General features: G+C 41.0%; 1 protein-coding gene across 1 annotated transcript in view; it reads left to right on the forward strand.

Moving 5' to 3' along the window:
* The window catches only part of LOC146518294 (semaphorin-3F-like), a 51,387-nt gene that overhangs the window by 25,422 nt on the left and 4,476 nt on the right, over nt 1-21,489 (forward strand). The window contains exons 3-18 of the mRNA XM_085158824.1: nt 3,855-4,015; nt 4,101-4,163; nt 6,411-6,530; nt 7,903-7,992; nt 8,991-9,084; nt 10,400-10,519; nt 11,876-12,015; nt 12,929-13,043; nt 18,445-18,514; nt 19,335-19,479; nt 19,571-19,793; nt 20,084-20,172; nt 20,308-20,349; nt 20,772-20,929; nt 21,110-21,171; nt 21,281-21,414. Of these exons, the coding sequence (XP_085014950.1) occupies nt 3,855-4,015; nt 4,101-4,163; nt 6,411-6,530; nt 7,903-7,992; nt 8,991-9,084; nt 10,400-10,519; nt 11,876-12,015; nt 12,929-13,043; nt 18,445-18,514; nt 19,335-19,479; nt 19,571-19,793; nt 20,084-20,172; nt 20,308-20,349; nt 20,772-20,929; nt 21,110-21,171; nt 21,281-21,414 (1,826 nt within the window). The remainder of the gene's footprint in view (nt 1-3,854; nt 4,016-4,100; nt 4,164-6,410; nt 6,531-7,902; nt 7,993-8,990; nt 9,085-10,399; nt 10,520-11,875; nt 12,016-12,928; nt 13,044-18,444; nt 18,515-19,334; nt 19,480-19,570; nt 19,794-20,083; nt 20,173-20,307; nt 20,350-20,771; nt 20,930-21,109; nt 21,172-21,280; nt 21,415-21,489) is intronic.

Below are 21,489 nucleotides of genomic sequence, written 5' to 3' on the forward strand. Positions count from 1 at the left end.
GATGCTCGTGCATGTAGATCTGAGTGCAGAGGTGATAAATGTGGGGTCACGGCTGAAGTTCCAGTATCATTTGACTGCTGGGCTTGCCACAGCAGATAACAGGCTGTGTTTAGTTGACTAGCAGATGAGGATGGAAGATGTTTATAGAACAAGTCTGGTGCTCGACTGTCTTAGGATGCTATCTATGTGTTTCTATCTATCTATCTATGTCCAGGTTTCTCTTCAGCACTGTAGCCAGGCTGACAAAAAGTCAGAGCTCTGTTGAGCCAACCATCCCTTTAACGTTAACTAGTGATGACTTCATGAACTTCTTCACAAATAAAATTTTTATCATTAGAGAAAAAATTACCAATAATCATCCCACAGATGTAATATTATCTACAGCTACTCTTAGTTCCATTGATGTTAAGTTAGACTCTTTTTTTCCAATCGATCTTTCTGAGTTAACTTCAATAATTACTTCCTCCAAACCATCAACGTGTCTTTTAGACCCCATTCCTACAAAACTGCTCAAAGAAGTCCTGCCATTGATTAATTCTTCGATCTTATATATGATCAACCTATCTCTAATAATCGGCTATGTACCACAGGCCTTCAAGGTGGCTGCAGTTAAACCTTTACTCAAAAAGCCATCTCTAGACCCAGCAGTCTTAGCTAATTATAGGCCAATCTCCAACCTTCCTTTCATATCAAAAATCCTTGAAAGAGTAGTTGTCAAACAGCTAACAGATCATCTGCAGAGGAATGGTTTATTTGAAGAGTTTCAGTCAGGTTTCAGAGTTCATCACAGCACAGAAACAGCTTTAGTGAAGGTTACAAATGATCTTCTTATGGCCTCTGACAGTGGACTCATCTCTGTGCTTGTCCTTCTTGACCTTAGTGCAGCATTCGATACTGTTGACCATAATATCCTATTAGAGCGATTAGAACATGCTGTAGGTATTACAGGTATTGCACTGCAGTGGTTTGTATCATATCTATCTAATAGACTCCAATTTGTGCATGTAAATGGAGAGTCCTCTTCACACACTGAGGTTAATTATGGAGTTCCACAGGGTTCGGTGCTAGGACCAATTCTGTTTACATTATACATGCTTCCCCTAGGCAGCATCATTAGAAGACATAGCATACATTTTCACTGCTATGCAGATGACACCCAGCTCTATCTGTCCATGAAGCCAGATAACACACACCAATTAGTTAAACTGCAGGAATGTCTTAAAGACATAAAGACTTGGATGGCCACTAACTTTCTGCTTCTTAACTCAGATAAAACTGAGGTCATTGTACTCGGCGCTGAAAAGCTTAGAAATATGGTATCTAACCAGATTCTTACTCTGGATGGCATTACCTTGGCCTCCAGTAACACTGTGAGGAACCTTGGAGTCATTTTTGACCAGGATATGTCCTTCAACGCACATATTAAACAAATATGTAAGACTGCGTTCTTCCATTTGCGCAACATCTCTAAAATTAGAAATATCCTGTCTCAGAGTGACGCTGAAAAACTAGTTCATGCATTTATTACTTCCAGGCTAGACTACTGCAATTCATTATTATCAGGATGTCCAAAAAACTCACTGAAAAGCCTTCAGTTAATCCAAAATGCTGCAGCAAGAGTACTGACAGGGACTAGAAGGAGAGAGCATATTTCTCCTGTTTTGGCTTCCCTTCATTGGCTTCCTGTTAAATCCAGAATTGAATTCAAAATCCTGCTCCTCACATACAAGGTCTTAAATAATCAGGCCCCATCTTATCTTAATGACCTTGTAGTACCATATCACCCTATTAGAGCACTTCGCTCCCGCTCTGCAGGCCTACTTGTTGTTCCTAGAGTATTTAAAAGTAGAATGGGAGGGAGAGCCTTCAGTTTTCAGGCCCCTCTTCTGTGGAACCAGCTTCCAGTTTGGATTCAGGAGACAGACACTATCTCTACTTTTAAGATTAGGCTTAAAACCTTCCTTTTTGCTAAAGCATATAGTTAGGGCTGGACCAGGTGACCCTGAATCCTCCCTTAGTTATGCTGCAATAGATGTAGGCTGCCGGGGGATTCCCATGATGCATTGAGTTTTTCCTTTCCAGTCACCTTTCTCACTCACTATGTATTAACTGACCTCTCTGTATTGAATCGTATCTGTTATTAATCTCTGTCTCTCTTCCACAGCATGTCTTTATCCTGTCTTCCTTCTCTCACCCCAACCGGTCGCAGCAGATGGCCGCCCCTCCCTGAGCCTGGTTCTGCCGGAGGTTTCTTCCTGTTAAAAGGGAGTTTTTCCTTTCCACTGTCGCCAAAGTGCTTGCTCATAGGGGGTCATATGATTGTTGGGCTTTTCTCTGTATCTATGAAGCGCCTTGAGGCGACATTTGTTGTGATTTGGCGCTATATAAATAAAATTGAATTGAATTGAATTGAATTGTTTGTGAGTGCGACTTTTGCATGAGTACAGTAATCCTGGATTACACATGGCAGTCTTTCCTGGAAACCCTCAAATACACTAAAAAAATCAAACCTCAGAAAATATTCTTCTTATTTCTGATTTAATGCTTTTTCAGGGTTCGGGGAACAGAATAGACTTAAAAATAAAACCCCTGACGTGTAATTTCACCACAGCATGGCAAAATTTCATATCAGAGTTACTATTAAACTGTTTAACGTGTTTGGAGACATCTTATGAGAATTACACAGGTGACAGGCACGTCTGTTTCTATTTACTACCTGCGTACCATGACTGCAGCATTTCACAGTTTCTGAAGGAGCTCAGCAAACCAACAGCGAAGAAGCTCTCTAGGAGAGGATTCATGTCAGTATTTCCACATGTCCTGTGCAGGTGGAGAACTTCATGCTGTCTTTTATTTCCCTAAGTAAGACTTTCTTCCTCGGTCGGGTTAAGGAAAGTCGTTATAGCTGCTATATGGAGTCTTTTTCATCTCCAGTGACTCTTAGATTTGGCTACACAGAGCATAAGAGCATTTGTACGGTCCCATTAAAGTGGAACCTGAACAGGCCTTCCATGGGATCCTTAGGCTTTCTCTACAAACAGAACAATCTCAGCTTTCCCAAAGCAAATTCTGAAAGACAAGAGAAACAGATACACTTATCAGAGCTGCTCCAAAGATAATAAGAGGATCGGGGGAGAGATCTGCTTTTTGTACAGCACTGAAAGTCACATTTTCACACCACTGAGCCTCCCTGTGCAGTATGTGAGCCATCAGTTTCATTTCAAAATAGATTTAACAGCGATATGGAGGAAAGTATGCTGTGGTGTTTTGCTTCCCAGGGAGCACATCGGTTCATTCGTGGATAATTCACCAGGGGAGATTGTTACAAAGTCTATCATCCCCTTCACAGCTTGTTACAACTGAGGTTCAGACTCCACGGCCCTGAATGTTATCAACCATGTGGCCTGTTGTAATAAACAGCGTGGTATTTGACTTCTTACTGTTCCCATAACTTGTGACTGATCTTTTGCGTCTCTCTTGCCATTCATTTAGGATTCCCGTGAGTTATTTTTTTGTCTGCTTGCTTTAGTCAAGCCCGCCGTACCCATATTTAGTCTGACCATAACCCCATTATGGCAGGATGTAATTCGGGGGTAAAAATATAATCTGTAAATTAATCTAAGATAGTTTGATGGTAGGCTTGGCATCATTAGTATGTTGCCATGTCTTTAACAATAGAATACTTTGTGTGTTTGTGCGTATGTGTGCCAGAAAAAGGCAGCCGATACACAATTTCTGAGACTATGTCTGTGGTTTGGGTTTTCCAGTTTTATTGTGTGTTTTTCTACTACAGTAATTGCAGGTTTAGTATGAACAAAAACATTTATTTTTGCACTTTTTTTGCCCTTTTATAGAGCTGAAGTCTACCGGCACTGCTCACCACTTCTCCTTTTTGCTGAATTCAACCGACTATCGGATCCTTCGCATGGACGAGGACCATGACCGCATGTATGTGGGCAGCAAAGATTATATACTCTCTCTGGATCTACATGACATCAACAAGGAGCCTCTCATAGTAAGAAAGTTTCTACCTAAACACTGAACTGCCCAAGCTCAGCATGGGTTTACAGCTAACCAGCTTGTGTATTTTTCACTGTCAGATCCACTGGCCTGTTGCCCCCCAAAGGAAGACTGAATGTGTTTTGTCAGGGAAAGACATCAATGTAAGTATTTAAAAGAAAAAGCAATTCTGATGAATCAAAAATCCCAAACATTTTCTAGTTTCATTTATAAAAACTTACTATTGTTAATTGATTTTCATCTAAATACTGAATTTTTGGTTATTGCAAGTTTTCAAATCAAATCATCAGCTCTGAAGCCACACTAGCGTCATACAAGTGATAGCTTCTGGAGACACCGTGCTACAATTATCCTTATAATGCATTTGATGTGGTTATTCAGTAGCACTCAGACTTCAGCTGGACTTCAAACTGAAATTTAAAAATTCAAATTCTACACTCTGTTTATAAAGATAGCTATACAGGTATCACACTATCACAAGTAAACACTTTGTTTCCAGGGTTACCCCTGATCAAATTTAACAGTGTGTTTTAATCCTGTCTTTTTTTGGTGATGCTCCCAATTTTAATGTTGGACTGGGGTTAACAGAGGACATTTTCAAGCTCCTCCAAATGTGTGACTGGTTATGAAGCTCTTATTTACTGCCTCTGAATCCCTGATAGCTAATTGCACACAGATGCCACCAATTTAGCTGAAGCAGGAACTTCAATCTTGCAAAAAAAAAAAAAATGCACCAGTCTAGAAATGCCAAATTATTATCATTATTTTCCTTTCTTTCCACACCGTAATCATTTTACCTTTTGTTGTTCAGACAAGCTTCCAAAATGAATTGGTCACTGGAAGCCTCAGACCCATATGAAGTCTTAAAAGGGTTCAGAGACATTCAGACATCTCCTTGCACCTCCTGTGCAGCCCCCACAAAGAATGGATGGAAACTCATCATTGAAATTCATTTAAAAACCAGATTCCTCTCCTTTGATTTCGTTCACACGTTGATCCCCCTCCTACCCTCAAACACATACATATGCACTTGTTTTATCCATGCTAGGGGTGAGAGACGGCACAGTCAGTGTGCACCAACAGTTTGATGAGGCTGTGGATAATAATCCTTCTCTTCCTGCTGGTATAAAGCTCAGGCAGCTGTTTATCCTACTAGAATGTTCATTTATGCGCGTCTGGTGACCCACGCCTCCCAGCGCCTCTGGCTACATTGGCCTACATATGTTCATATGCGCCTGTATCAGCTTCTGTGTATGTGTGTGAGGGGATGGGTTTGAAATTTCATCAACAAAATAAGAGAATAAGAGATAAGACCGGCCACTGCAAGACATCGCAGCAGTCTTGGCCGCTCTTTAGTGAATGACAAATGATGACAATTCAGAAGCAATTCAGAGGGGATGTTGGTTCAGGCAGGAGGTCAAAGGCAATCAGCCCCACTGTGCTCTCTGTGGGGGAGCACAACTGTGCCCTGAATGATACACACAGGCCCACATGCGTAAACACACACACGCACAAAAACACATCCTCTGAAACCTCTGACTTGTGCATCTGTCATGCTGTTAAAATCTGCCAAAATGGCTCATCCCCCATCCTGCATACAATCTTTTTTATCTACTTGGTTCATCCTTTCTTTTTCACCAGCTGTCACTAGCAGAAAACATGACAGACAAATCTGAACAGAGCTTATCGGCTTGAACATTTCTGTAGTTGGAATTTTGATTTGGTGGATTGTGACCAGGAAGGCAGACAGCTGGTCAGGCAAACAGATTGGAAAAAACCTAGAAAGCACAGAGCTGTTCTCACTGAGAGCACCTCTTTGTCTTTAGTCCAAAAAAGGAAAACATTGGCATTGCTTGAATTTCGCTACTAAGAAATTCAAATTCTAAATTCAGGCCCATCAGTGTTGAGCTTTTCACATTTTTGGCTTTATGGTTTGTCTAAAAAAAAAAAGAAAAGTTAATTGGATTTCAAAACCTTTTCATTTCTTCCCATTTTTTCATTCAAGCACTCTTATTTGCTCTAACCAAAATCTTTCCCATTTGTCAAATTTGACAGAACACTGAATTGGGTTTAACCTCAATCCCTGAAGCAACCACACTTAACATCTCAGAGGCGCTGCTTTCCTTGGTTTCAGCCACACACTTAAATGGTGTTTGGAAACATTTTCCCTGTGAGAGTGTGGTCCGATTGGAAGCCAGAGCCAGCCTGACACAGAGAGCGGAACAGCGCTGCCAAACAAAAGCCAGCAGAGGAAGTGATAGATGTGATGTTTTTAAGGCAGACAGAGGAGTTATTAACCATCAGTAGGGAACTATATATTAAGCATCTCCCTTTATCTGCTGCATTTTCATTATCTTGTGCTGTCTGTGTTTTGTTTTGCTGTCTCTCAGGGGGAATGTGGTAACTTCATCCGTCTGATTGAGCCCTGGAACCGGACCCACCTGTATGTGTGTGGGACAGGCGCCTACAACCCCATCTGCACCTATGTCGACCGAGGACGCAGGTCACAGGTAACCAAAGACACAGCCAGGCATCCATGGAGACATTTTGACCTCTACTCTCTACTTCTTAAAGAACCATATCAGTCGATCAGTCTCAGGTCAGAGACGCTCCTCCTGCTCTTGCACTTTAGTTTCATGGGCTTTGCTTCTCTTCCATCATTTTCTGCGTATTAGTTTTCATCGATTTGCACTCTTTCACGGTCTGGAGGACTCAAAGAAAAAAGCTTGGTTAGACCTCTCCAGATCACCATTAACATTACAAAATTGAAGTTGGTAAGGCAGCTAAGTGCTGCTGCTTAGGGGCCATTGAGGCTATAAGCTTCTCTTACCATTGTGAATATCACGATGACACTATATCTATAGAAAATACCTCTGCTTGTGGTCCTCCATCCCCACCCTCACCTGTTTATACACAGTGGCCCTGTGGCCTGTCTTGCTGTCTTGCTGAAAACCTCTGAAAAGCAATCATTACTGATGGAGCCTCTCATCCATCATCAGCCTTGTAGCTCACCCCTCCCTCTGTCCCTTCCTCCATCCCTCCCTCACTCGATGGCCACGCAGAGCTGCGGCAGCTGCCTACCCAGTTATAGTCGACACACTTGCATTCACCGCTCTGCCTGTTTAGTCTCACTGTTCAAATGGAGGTTCAGATTTCAATGTAAAGGTCAGTCTGTCTCTTGTCATTCAGTTTCTCCCCTAAGGCCCAAACGCTATGTTACTTCACACTGTAAAGATTTTTCTCAGTAACAGTAGATGTAAACAAAAACCAGTTGTTCAGAAATTCTTCCCCGTCTTATACAAAGGGCTTCACGCGTTTTTTAATCCCCAGTTCATGCCCAAACTTTGTCCCGTAACTGCAAACGTTTTCCTTTAACTGCATCAGCTTTTGTGCCTTTTCGAGGCGGCTTCACAGCTTTCTCTGCAGGCTGATGAGCTCCACATCAAAAAGTGTAAAAAACGTGAACATTTAGTTTGGTTGCTAATAACAGTTACACTGTGAACATGCGTACACGTATTTTCTCATATGTTGATGTAATTATATTCAGTGTATATGTTGTTTGCTATTTAATGTGTTCTGTATAACCTGCATGCTTTACAGCTGCGTTTGCATGTCTCTGAGTCTATTCGCACATGGGTATCAAATGATCAATGCCACTCATCAGGCTCTCTTCAATCACCTTTGACCTCCACTTTGACCTACTCACATTTGTATTTCCATCTTTAACAACTACTTTTCTTCGATTCGACTTCTTTTGTCCAATCCCTTTTGCTCTGACATATTTACTCTTCTTTTTATGTCATGGTCGGCATCAGTTGACTTTAATCTGGGATGTTGTACGTCGGTAATGAGATGGCCATTGTGCCATGTCTCTGTTTTTAGGGGTTCCACTACCAACAGGCATCCCAATCTGGAGGGAGAACAAGTCGAGCAGCAGACTACAGCGCTACATCACAGCCTTTGGAGGCGAAGGTGGGCTGAAAGTTTTGTAGAGTTTTATGCCCACCTGGAGTACTTTTTTATTAGAGTTGGGGGAAATAATAGGGGGAAAGCAGAACTATAAATAGATTTCTTCTTTTAAATATCTTGGGTTATCGAGGCAGCTTGCTGAACTACTGAGCCTCCAATCAACTCTGCTTTCAAAACTGAACTGAAAGAACAAAAAAGTTCTGCATCCTGTTAATGACTAGTAATTTTTTTTCAGACCTTTATCTCCAGTATTAAGCAGCAAATGTACACAAACAAAATATGCGGGGAAAAAAGCTCCCCCTTTCACTAAAGTTTTCAGACAAATGCACAAAATCGTTGACCCTAACCACGGTTGTCATCTTCTCTGATTTACGCAAATGGTAGCGTTTTCATCACCACACACATATTTATGAGTCATACTGTATCTTGTTACTAAAAAACAATATCCAAGCTCAGGTTACAAACACAGCTTTACATCTTTTTTGCCTTACATATTTCCTACCTGTCAGACATCATCAGTGAGCTTTGAAGTGCCTGAATGACCTCCGTGTAGACATGTACCCAGTGTTGACACAGATGTTCCAACATGTCCTCTTGCACTGTGGAATAATGAATTCTTGTTTGAGCCACTAACATGAGAAGCATGGTGGATGAGTTTTGAACTGCTGTCAGCGTTTTCCTCCACCTCGCCATCGACTGATAACCGCTTTTGTGCACTATTTGTTCCCATTAGCAGAGCTATGTAAGCTGCCTATAGGGTCACCACTCACACTTAATCATTATTACCAACTTAACCAACTGATCACATTAGTTTGATGATGCCATTGCCTTTCTAAAACTTGTAAGTCTTGTAAGGTAAATAATATAGCCAAACTGCCCCCCCTCCCTACCCAAACACACACACACACACGCACGCACGCACACAAACAAAAAAAGTTCCTTAAACATAATAAATCTGTTACCATGTGGTTAATGTTTTTCTTCACCTTTTACCATTACAGGAATACATTTTCCGCCTTGAACCTGGTAAAGTGGATTCTGGGAAAGGAAAATGTCCCTATGACCCTAAGCTGAACAGCGTCTCGGCTTTGATCAGTAAGTATCAGCTTTTGTTTTTCCTTCCAACGACGTGTGCAGGCGTGAAAGACATATAAGATCTGCAGTTTATATTTGGTTTGTATTGCTGAATGGGACTGCTGGTGATCACTTTGACACTGCAGCGCTGTGTTACCGAATTTTAAGGAGACTTGACGGTTGTGCATGATGTGATGATAAACTCTTTTAATTAGTTAATTGTTCATTTAAAAACAAAAAAGGGCAAATAAAGAGAGCTTTTGGGTTTTTTTCTTTAAATTGTGTTTAAATTAACTAGTATTTCAAAACTAAACACTGATTTTACATTCACACAAGATGGAGAAAGTCGATAAACGATCACATGCACACAAGTAAATTAATTTACTGATAACCATCTCAGTCATTAGTCAGTCAGCTGTTTCAAGTCTAAGCAGGTCTGCAGATACGTGGTCATTTAGCTGGTCAGATGGACATGTGCGCTCTCATGTCAGTGGGTGGTCTTTTGTTACCAGCTGCTTACAGGTGGTTAGACATGGCTCCAGGTCAGTGACCTTCTGCCCTCTGTGTGTGCATGTGCTCAAGCGTGCATACGTATGCGTGAAGGACAAAGGCGGAGAGCGTCTCTCTCTCTTTTGCTGTGCCATGTCAGCTCAGTTACAGCTGACCCAAGCAAAACTGTAACACCAAAAAAATCATCTAAATGTCATCTCACATAGTTGGCAGGGCAGAGGCATACTGCACTGACACAACAGGAAGGTGGAATTTCCCTGGTTTAGGATTTAGGTGGGTTTTTTTTACACTACTGTTTCACAAGCTATGCCTCCACTTCACTCCTCATAAGGTTCACAGTATAGAAAGCAAATGCTCCAAGTTTCTGCTTTTTCTTTCTAGGTGCTGCACAGAAAGTTTCTGTTTATGCCGAACATGTCAAATCTGATTGGCTTTCCTTGATCTCTAACCTATACGCCATGAATCTGTCTGATGTGAAGTTGACTTTCTAATTGCAGCTGTTCTTTCAAATTTCACTGATTAGCCCAATAAGCACGAGTACAGTAATTATGAGAATAGCATTTTTGTCTGAAACGTGACACAGACACCTGTGAGCTGAGTTTAATCAGACTGAACATGTTTTAATTTGGCACTGTCCTGAGTTAAAATTCCTGCCTTTGAATGGCCACATCTGCCGTGCATGCCATCATTCAGATGCTGGGGAAATCTAGAGGGATGGCGTCACTTTTTAATGAAGTTCTGGCATGGTAGATAGCATGTTCTGTATAACGTGAAAATGTTTTCATCCATCATGACTTCACCTTGGCATTTCATCTGTGATTGACAGATGGAGAGCTGTATGCAGGAGTGTACATTGATTTCATGGGAACAGACTCAGCGATCTTCCGTACACTGGGGAAGCAGACAGCCATGAGGACTGATCAGTACAACTCCAGATGGTTGAATGGTAATGTCTCAACTCACAGCTTGTTCTGCATCCAGGATTTACTTCCTTGACTCATTTTGCTGTAGACCAGTTTTTATTTACTCCTCAGTTTCTTAAGATCATTACTGTAATGTTTTAGGTTACCAAGTTAAGCCTTGGGTTTAATACCATCCTGCTGATAGTCAAATCCTATATGTCTTTTGAGAATGTTCCCTTTCCAGTCAGTTTCAGTTGACTGAGTGATCAATTGACTCAAAGCATGCCATTCACTACACTAACTGTTCACTGCATGCCTGCAGCAGAGTCTGACAACAGGGTCAATAGTGTAGTTGCAGGAGAAAATTAGCACAAGTCAATAATGACTCAGAGTAGCCTTTGCTTTGTGAATGAACTGTGATTGGCTCAGTGACATAAATGCTGTTCGAGAGCTTTCATTTGATATGGCCAAATCAGTCACAGCATCCCCCCCACCCCCCTGAATCCTGCAGGCTCCCAGATTTTCCTCTGACCCTGTTGCCCTGACAACAATCCCCTGGCAGTGGTTCACTGAATCGGGACACCTGAGTCCTGCTAATCAGCCATGTGAGATGTCACAGATATCCCCCCTCCCCCATTACATGGTTCCTGGTTATCCCCCCTCCGCTTGGTTTGGTTTGTCCTCATTTGGGACCCTGGTCTGTCACGGTGGGGAGGGGCACTCTGTGTTGCGTGTCCAGTGTTGACCCAGTGAATCAGCCAGCGGGAGCACACTGTGATGCCATATTGAGCATTGTCACTAGGAATAAATAAAGGGACAAGTTTAGAGTGTCAAAGTGCTGTTTAGTCTTTAGGCTGCTGTTATTTTGCCCATAACAGTATTAATAAAAATAAATAAATTAAAGCATTTTATTTTGAAGGGTTAAGCTGCTGAATGAAACAAGATTTTCAAGGTCTCAAGTATTTTTCTTGATAATTGACAGCTTTCCTTGTTTATCTTGAAACAATGGTCAGGTACACGTGTAAACTGAAGAATACAAAGTCAACATACAGCCATGGTCAGAGGCAATTTTGTGTGCGTTCAGGATGTCCCTTTTCTTTTCTCTTGAATGCTATTAGGAAGCTTTTTGACATTTGGCACAAAGGTTCACGAGGACCGAAGGAACTGATTTGATTTGGTGGTCAAAGGTCACTGTGACCTCACACGGCACATTTGGCCACAACTCAAAAATCCGCACGTGATTTCACAAAATGTTTAATGGGAGGCTACTTTCAGTGTGACATCATGACATTTTGAAAAACACTTTTGTGGCTGTAAAGAGGTTTTAAATATGTTGCCTGCACACATAATGTATTTTCCAAGACTTGTATTGAACATTTTCTTTCCTTTTTTGTCTACAGATCCCACATTTGTTCATGCACACCTCATTCCAGACAGTGCTGAAAAGAATGACGATAAACTCTACTTCTTCTTCCGCGAGAAAGCATCTGAGATGGGCCAGAGTCCCATGACGCAGTCCAGGATAGGGCGGATCTGCCTGGTGAGTTATCACACCAGTCATCAAATTTAATGTTTATGTGTCTCCTGTAATGGTTAGTTATGCTCTGCTGGCAGTTTGAGGCCCATAAAGGAAGTCCCCCATGATCATCAGAAACTGTTTTCTGACTAATAATTACTATGTACAACAGAGTGATGCTTAGCAAAGTATTTGTCATTTGCCTCAAAGGCCAAGTCTGAGATCCTTTATTTCTTTTCCTCAGGGTGAAAGGTTTGAAGAGCAGGGTTGACTTTAATCTATGTCTGTAGGCATACAGAGACATCTTTGCAAAGCATGTGTTTAATTAGCATTGTAGTGTTGTAGACACACAAACAATTGAGCTGTGTTCAAAACGTTCAAAGCATCTGCACGTAGACTTCAGAAAAATGCCTCTGAAGGGTTCTGTGTTCGCAAGCTGCATCCCTTAAGTGTGTAATTCAAAAGAGATGAAAAAACAAGACAGTCTAGCTGTTCTAGGAGACTTAGAGCTAAATGCTACTTTCAGCATCCTTACAGTCTCACAGTGGTTGGTTATTCTCCTCCAAAAAGATTAAAGTCAAGTCAAGCTTCTGGACGATATTAATTGAAACATTTAAAGTTCACAAAAAACTTGGAAACTTTTTTCCTTGTAAATGTTAGTAGATAAAAAATAACATTACATTTTATTCTTCTAACCCCCAAATCATTCTGACTGTGAAATGCGCTGATTTCATGTATCATCCCAGTTCTTCACCTCAGTAGCAAAGGTTTTCTGACCGCCTTGTGAAGACTGGCCAAGCTAAAACATAAAGCTATGTCTTTATTTATACAGACCAGTTGTTCCAAACAGCTGTTGGTCAGATATTGCTCAAGCTCATCCCGTTGAGTAATTTTTGGAGCAGTGTGAGAATGACTCCCGCGTGTCTCTGCTTTTCAGAACGATGATGGTGGACACTGTTGTCTGGTGAACAAGTGGAGCACATTTCTAAAGGCTCGTCTCATCTGCTCAGTGCCCGGAGCTGATGGCATTGAGACACACTTTGATGAACTAAGTAAGTTGAATTATTTCCCAGGATCCCTGACCCTTTTAGAGCTTCTCTGATGCTCCCTTTCATCTCTGGATTTTGAACACCGCATCGCATCACCGGTAGTCACTCTAAACCTAAAATCTAAGTTTGCATATTTAAAAGAGAAATTAACCATTTTCTTTCAAATGCTGCATGTTGCATTTTACAGCTCAGTTAACGCAAGTCAGGGACCGTATAGTGCATTTGGTAGGAGTTAATGTAAAGCACATAATGAATGCATCGCTGACCTCACAGAAAACCTGGCAGATGGAAAGTGAGAATTCTTAAATGGCTGCGTAACCGCGACCATTCAAAACAAGGCCCTGCAGATGGACTCGTTGTTGACAGATTCCGTATCAACAACTTCATCATTTGTAGAGTTCTCTTCACATTTGCTTTGCATACTTTCTCCATGATGTTAATCCACATGTACTCGGCATTTGGTGCGGTGCGTGTGGGCCAGCAGCTTACTGTACTATAGTCCGGGGACACATCCAGCAGCATTTAGCACATCTCTTCTTACGTGCTGCAATAGCAGGAAGAATCCCCGAGAAGCTGCAGCTTTAGATTAAGGTATCACTGACTCATACATGTTAATCTTGACATGTATATTCCTTTGAACCTCCTGTAAAGTAGGTGTCATCCTAAAAAAGGTAATGTCCATAATGTCAGAATGTAATCAGCCTGCTTTCAAGCACCATCAGTGTCTCACAGCCTTGTTTTTAGAAAAAGGAACCATATAGACACACATGCAGAGTAATCAAAGTAAGGAGCAGCAGGAATCAGTCCAGCACATTGTGGATCATCACAGCCTCACATGACTGACGGGATTAAGGAGGGATTTGTAGTATCCTTAACATTGTAATGACAGGTGGAATGAGCAGCACTTACATTTTATTTTACTACATTGACTAGCTTCTGCTTGCTGGGAACTTATTTTCACAGTAATGAAAAACATATTTCACGACAGTACAAAACAAATTCTATAATCACCTTTATTCCATGTTCACATTCAGTCTGAATTGCCTTGTGAGCAGTATTGGGAAGGTTACATTTAAAATGTATTCCATTACAGAATACAGAATACATGCCCCAAAATGTATTCTGTAACGTATTCCGTTACGTTACTCAATGAGAGTAACGTATTCTGAATACTTTGGATTACTTAATATATTATCATGCTGTTTACAACTACATGAATGTACTATTGCTGTGATTTATTACTGTTACTGAAGGTCCGCGGCTCCGAACCGTAGTAAAGGGACCTCTGGCTAATATGGTGGGTTCTGTGTCGGGCTCGTAGCCGAAAACTAGCTATACTTTGTTGTCTGGGTCAACCTTGCTAGCGAGAGACAGAGAGAGGCGTTGAAAGGCTGCTCCAACGGAACTTATTGTTTTTGGAGGAAAACACGAACACGGTGTACAGTCGAGTCTTAATAGCTTACTTACAACTGGGCTCGTCAGGCTCTCTTCTTGGCTGCAGTGGTTATTATTATATTTACATGCTTCCAGCTCCCGTTTTTGCTCGATGACAGCTCGTACTTTTCCTTTTTCTCCCTCCCTCGCTCACAGACACATAACGTGTATGGCAGTCCATTCTCCCTGCAGCACAGACTACACTGCCTATGATGCTACATTCTTTAGAGCTATACCTGTAGCATTCTGCCTATTAGCTTAGCACAACAACAACAAAAAGGCCTCTCTCACCCAGGAAACACGCAGAGAGAGAGAGCGTCACCCTGTAACCATGGCAACCGTAACACTGCCACCTGGAACAACAGAACGTAGCTGTCAAACAAAACCCAAAAAGTCCTGACCCGCCACAATATGAAACAGGAAAGTACCGCGTGTAATCCATTTATTTCAACAAAGTAACTGTATTCTAAATACCACCTTTTTAAACGGTAACTGTAACGGAATACAGTTACTCATATTTTGTATTTTAAATACGTAACGGCGGTACATGTATTCCGTTACTCCCCAACACTGCTTGTGAGTGCCGCAGGTGAAACAAGAAGTTCTGATAGTCCAAGTTTGAACCTATCCAATGTTATTATTAAGTACATACAAACTGTTTTTGCCAGGCCTGCTGTTCACTTAGCTTATGTATGAAAACACACACGTGTGTGATAATTTAGAATTTATCATTAGATGACAAAAATTCCTGTTCATAAACATGGAAAAAATGAACAATAAATACATATATTTATTATTATTATTATAAATTACAGGCACTATTAACATCATGTTTGTGGAACACTTATTTACAGATATGCATCGCAACACATCCCAGTGACCTGCAAAGTGCCACTGCACTAAAAAGTTAAGCAAAATGTACACATACACATAATATACATGTAATGTGCCATGCGTTTTAGGATTAGCTGCTACACATAATGTATATAATTTGTAAGGACTGCTGCGTCCTAAATACCTAGACAGATGTTGATAACCCTGGTACCCTAGATAGTTTATAAAGTTTCATGGAAATCGATTAATGAGATATGCTCATACGTTATGATCATTATAGTAAGATTATTATTACTATTATTACCTGATACAGTACTTAAAATGAATTTACAGAAAGCCCTGAATAACCAACTCTTTAAAGTGTCTTTTAATACAGTGCTGAACAAGGCAAAACAACAGTCTTAACTCAGTTATACATCTTTCCCTGCAGTTGTGGTAAGGGAAAATGCCAAAACATTTAGGAGTAGAATATGTTTATTTATGTCTTAAAGTTGTGCAATTTGACATGGGGGTCTATAGGGATTGATTATCTGTTTTAGCTTACCCTTTCAGGAACGCCAGTTTTTGGAACGTAGCATTGGCTTCAAACTTTAAACACCAGAGGGTGCATTTTCTGTAACCAATTACAACTCAGATAACAGCCTTGATGTGTAAAGTGTGCAGGCTTGCGTTCAACAACATAAAGCAAGAAATAAAAAACAGCCTTCTTCATGCCTGAGTCTTTCAAAACCCTGATTTGTACACCTTTTGAAGTGATTATATTTGTACTTTGCCTGAGTTCAACATCTAAGCTAGTCCACAGTGAATTTTGACAGTAGTATTAAACATTTCATCAAGCGACGGTGCAGGTATGAGCTGAATCTATAGTAGGCCTAATCTTGTGCAGTGATGAGGCTTTGCAGATGTTAGTTGTGTGTTAAGAGCACTCAGTGTCTGTGACAGAAAAGCACTCTTTTGTCAGTGTTGCTGTACTTTTAGCGGTCCATCCACTGTCAGTTGTAGCCTCGGTGCAGATGAGCACTCGTGATGAGGTCATTCTGAGTCCTGAGGTGCAATGTAACATCCCACAGCTCTGTGGTCGCTCTTCCCACAACCACAGACAGTCTGGTAAAAATGTATTCTGTCTCCAGTCCTGCTGGTCCTGATGGAGCCCAGCAGAGGCATCGGAGTGGTTGTATAAGGACTCGGGGGAGAGAGTGGAGTAGATTCAGATGGTGAGGCTAACAGAAGAGAAAGCTTTCAGTGTTTTGCCGAGAGGAGGGAGAGGAGGAATATAAAAGCAGAGAGAAAGAGGCACACAGACACAAGAGCGGTGAAAAATGTCTGCCAAACAAAAATGAGAATTAATTTGTGACCTATAAGGTTTTATTGCCTTTTTCCAAAATGTAATTATGGAGAGAAATATTCTTTTTTGTGTTTTCTTCAGTTAAATCTAGTTATTTCTTTAGTCACTGAACTCCATAAAACATCCTCACTCTTCATGTATTTTTTGGGGGAGAGGGTTGTTTTTAAATTTCCTCCGCAATCATTTCGACTGGACATTTTAAGAACACATTTTAGGTGCACATCTTTCAGAGTGGGTATTAGGGGGATAATAATATACAATCTGTCTTTATTTGACAGTTTTTCTTCCACACAGTGACTGTTTACTGAGTGCATAATTCACCTGCACTTTTATTTTTACTGCACAGCACCTTATTTAGCCCAGCCCTTTGTGTTCTTTCTGCGCTTACAGCAATTAAAGATGTTTCTCTGCTAATGTGATGCTGAGAGCGCCTCAGAGACTCTGTCTGATCTGACACATCAGAAACAGAAGTTTGAATTATGCAACTTGTTCCAGTTCGTTGCCGATTTATGACTTTTCTCTTTTTTACTGCGCTCGTTCTATAGCCAGGAGGTCTGTCAAACTGGCGTCGGACGGGTTATGAATTTCTGCAGTGTTTGCCAAAAGTTAATTTTTTGCTTAAGCGAGGAGCCATTACCTGTCATTTTCATACCTTGGCATGTAAGGAGATTTTTTTTTTATGTTTGAAAAGATTTTAAACTCCTGATCAAAAGGGAGTTTGTTTATTAAGGAGCTCTGCAGAGTCAGGAATGATGTTTTTATGCAAGCCATGTGGATTTAAGCTTCTTCTTGTTTATCCAATGCACGCTGAGTAAAGTCGAGGGTACAGAGATTAAAGCGTGTGTTATTACATTTCACCTTCAGTTTCACATGCATAACTTTCCTTTCGCTCTTTAACATGCTGCTTCTTACTTTCAGTCAGTTGATATTTGAGCGAGAAATCTGAGCAGGCGGATCCACACTCTTATTGTTGCTTGTTTTCAGCTTTTCAGATAACCATGGGTTATAAAAAGAGAGGCTAGGATTTCATGGCTATTCACTGAAATTGGTATTTTCTAAAGACTTTTGACTATAGGGTATTTTTTTGTCCAAGACCTTTTCAAACAAGTGATTTGAGAACTTGTTTCTTCTTTTCCATTGATGAAAAACCATGAAATGGAACTGGGTGGTTTTTTTTGCTCTACCTGTCTACATTAAATGTATTTCAGTTTTCCTTCTTATTGTTTTTCCTTGCACTTTTCTCTAATGAAACCATCAGAGGATATGTAGGGCTCAAAACCGCCTCAGTCCCACAGTCACTGGATCCATATGGCTCCTATTAAAGCCATGTTTCACCCGAGATCTCTATTTCACATATATTCCCTGCTGAGGCCGAGGAACTGTAGTTTCAGCTTTGGAAGAGTTTAGATTCAGGATCTCATTGAGACTCTCGTAACCACAATTCATGATGAGCTCACAGCGAAGGAAGAAAAAGTCTCAGTGTCACAAGTATCATTTCTTTGGGTTAGTTAGGTTCATTTTAACAGTTTTATTTTTTCAGATTTAAACAGGTCAGAGTAGGGAGGAGTATCACAGGAGTAACATTGTGCATTTGCACTCATTACATGGCCATTTTGTGCATAGTTCTGTCTACTTTTCATGTATTCTTGCAAGCAAACCTGCAGAATGTCTACTAATGCGATATCATTTAACTGTTGCAATCGACTTAGGGATCCAAGTACTTCGTCATGCACTGCCTGTTATGTTTTATGACTCTGACTAATTGCTATAAATATTTTCATTATCTTGTAGGAGATGTGTATATCCAGCCAACTCAAGACACAAAGAATCCTGTCATCTATGGCGTCTTCTCTGTTTCAGGGTAAGCATGGCTTTTTCAAACTCTCTAACTTTGATGCAGTTTTGGATACAAAGTGTGTTTTGGTTCCCTCCTGTGGTTTTTATTCCTTTCCGCTGAGCCCGAAGGTGTCTGCTCTGTCTGATGTTGAAATGCGACGTTGCATTTGTGTGGGCCGTCACATTCAGGATGCAAAGACGAGACAGAAAGTGAATGTGGAGCCCAGAGGGAGTAGCGTTCCTCTGGGAGGCTGACTGAGCCTATAAGTTCCTCCGAGGTCAGGTTTGATAGCAGGTTGTCATTCAGCACACAGCATTAAAATTCAAGTCAACCAACCAGACTTGTAAACTGAGATTCTGACGGCACACAAAGCAGGAGGAGGTGCGCACAGAGTCATAATAAACATGTCCTGATTAATGTATTTGAGAAACAAATACTGTCATTGTTTCCATCTTCTCTTTAGGCATCAGGCATGTTTAAACCCAGCTGATAAAAACACATGTGGTGCTAATGACAGGGGCCCATGACAGAAGTTACAAACATAGTACACCCACCACACAGCGGCGAGAGCCTGTACTCTGGCGATTCTCTGCAGTATGTGGGTGTTTGTATGTCAGTGTGTCAGACAGCTTGACTCTACTTGAGTCAGTTTGAGTGTGTGTTTGTGCGTCATAATGTTTCAGTGTGTTCCTGTAAGTATGTGAGTACGTGGGAAGGAAGTAGATTCTACCAGCCACGGAGAGCTATCGCACTAATTATCCCAGGGAGTGAGAAAATCTGAATCCTCGAGCTGCTGTCTTTATGTGTTCACCTTTTTTTTTCTTTTCCTCCGGCCCTCCTCCAGATCTGTGTTTAAAGGCTCGGCAGTGTGTGTGTACTCTATGGCTGACATCCGTATGGTCTTTAATGGGCCATTTGCCCACAAGGAAGGCCCTAACTATCAGTGGGTGCCATACACTGGGAAAATCCCCTACCCTCGACCTGGCACTGTGAGTTAAAACATATAATATATATGTTACTAGAACCATGAATGAGATAAACAAGTAAATTGCTCAACAGAAATTTTTGGTTTCTTACTAGTGTCCTGGAGGCACTTTTACCCCCAACCTGAAATCCACAAAGGATTACCCAGATGAGGTTATCAACTTCATGAGAAACCACCCCACTATGTACAACGCTGTATACCCAGTGCACAAGCGCCCCCTGGTGGTCAGAACCAACGTGGACTACGAGTTCACCACAATTGCCGTTGACCAAGTGACAGCTGCCGATGGGAGCTATGAGGTGCTATTCTTGGGCACAGGTAAATGTTTTAAGAACAAAACTGGGCATTGTCTGATGATTGCACAGTAATCTTACACGTCTATCATTGTGCACTGTTAATTCTGTGGCCTTGGCTTTAGCTGGGAGATTTGCACACGCATGTTGAAACAATCTGTCTCTTAAACATTAATGAGTCATAGTGTGGCTTTCCAAAAACCAGTTCTCTGTTGCAGATGTTTTAGAATAACAATGAAGAAACCAAGGTCAAGGTATTAATAGCCAAATAAATCAACAGAGCTCAGCCAAAGTTACTTCTTCCCACTCTTTCAGATCGAGGTACAGTCCAGAAAGTGATTGTCCTGCCCAGAGATGACTTGCAGACCGAGGAGCTGGTGTTAGAGGAAGTGGAGGTGTTCAAGGTCAGTCTTGCAGCCTTAGTCACTTTGCTACTAATCCTCTTTTTGCCCTACTCTACATTTATATACCATGTTTGTTATCTGTGATACAGAATAACAAATCCAGCATTCACATGTTTTTTAATTATGTCACTTCAGGTTCCCACTCCAATCACCACTATGAAGATATCATCAAAAAGGGTAAGTTAGTGTAATTTGATTCAGACCAAATAGTTCAGCAGTTCAGCTAACAGCAATCAGACATCGTCAAATTCAATATGAAAATACACAATCTAAGAAAAAAAATGCATGATTAAATACAAAATATTGTAGTACACAACCAAGACCTGATATCCAACTATAAATTTTGTGTAATTTGGTGCAGCTTATACTGAAAACAGACACAGGACTCTAGGTTAGGTTAGAGTATAGCCTAACCCGGAGCCTTCTTATGTCACTTTGAGGATGATGAGTAGCTTCAATCAATTATTCATTCTTTAAATATAAATCTATAATTCTTCCTTGAAACATTAGCGATGTCCAGAATTGTAAAATAAATGGCCTTTGCTCAAAAATATGTTGTTGTTTTAATTTCTAATTTGTATTTGTTTTTCTTTTAACAGCAACAGTTGTATGTCGGATCAGTCCTGGGTGTGACCCACTTGGCTCTCCATCGATGTGATGTGTACGGGGAGGTTTGCGCTGACTGCTGTCTCGCCAGGGACCCGTACTGTGCCTGGGATGGCAAATCCTGCTCCAGATATTCTGCCTCACAGAAGAGGTGAGGGTCAGGATTGTGTAGACAGGGAATATATAAATGAAGCAGACGAAGTGCAGCAACAAAGTATTTGCACTTCATTACTTCCCACCTCTGCAGTTGGAGTATTTATGCAGATTTCTTATTTTTCGAGTGTGTTTCGGTTAAATTTTATATCTGTGGCTGTTGATTTGACCCCTCTAGGCGGAGTCGTCGGCAAGATGTGAAGTATGGAAATCCTATCCGCCAGTGCAGAGGTTATAGCAGTGAGTGTCGCGTTGTACTAAGACTATAGCATTTAGACACCAGCATTTTTTCACTCGGGAGCTATCTCACAAATAAAATTGCAACTGTACATCATGTGTTGTTTTGTAGCCAATAAGAACCCTCTGGAGACAGTTCAGTATGGGGTGGAAGGAAGCACTACATTCTTGGAGTGCCAGGCCAGGTCTCCTCATATGTCTCTCAAGTGGCATGTGCAGAAGGAAAACAGTGACCGGAGGAAAGAGGTGAGTAAATTCTTATATTAAACCTTCTATGATCTTTTTTTTTATGTTTATCTTTTTTTAAACTTAAAATCTTTA

The sequence above is a fragment of the Neolamprologus multifasciatus genome, chromosome 5 (assembly GCF_963576455.1).
Source record: "Neolamprologus multifasciatus chromosome 5, fNeoMul1.2, whole genome shotgun sequence".
Lineage (NCBI taxonomy): Eukaryota > Metazoa > Chordata > Actinopteri > Cichliformes > Cichlidae > Neolamprologus > Neolamprologus multifasciatus.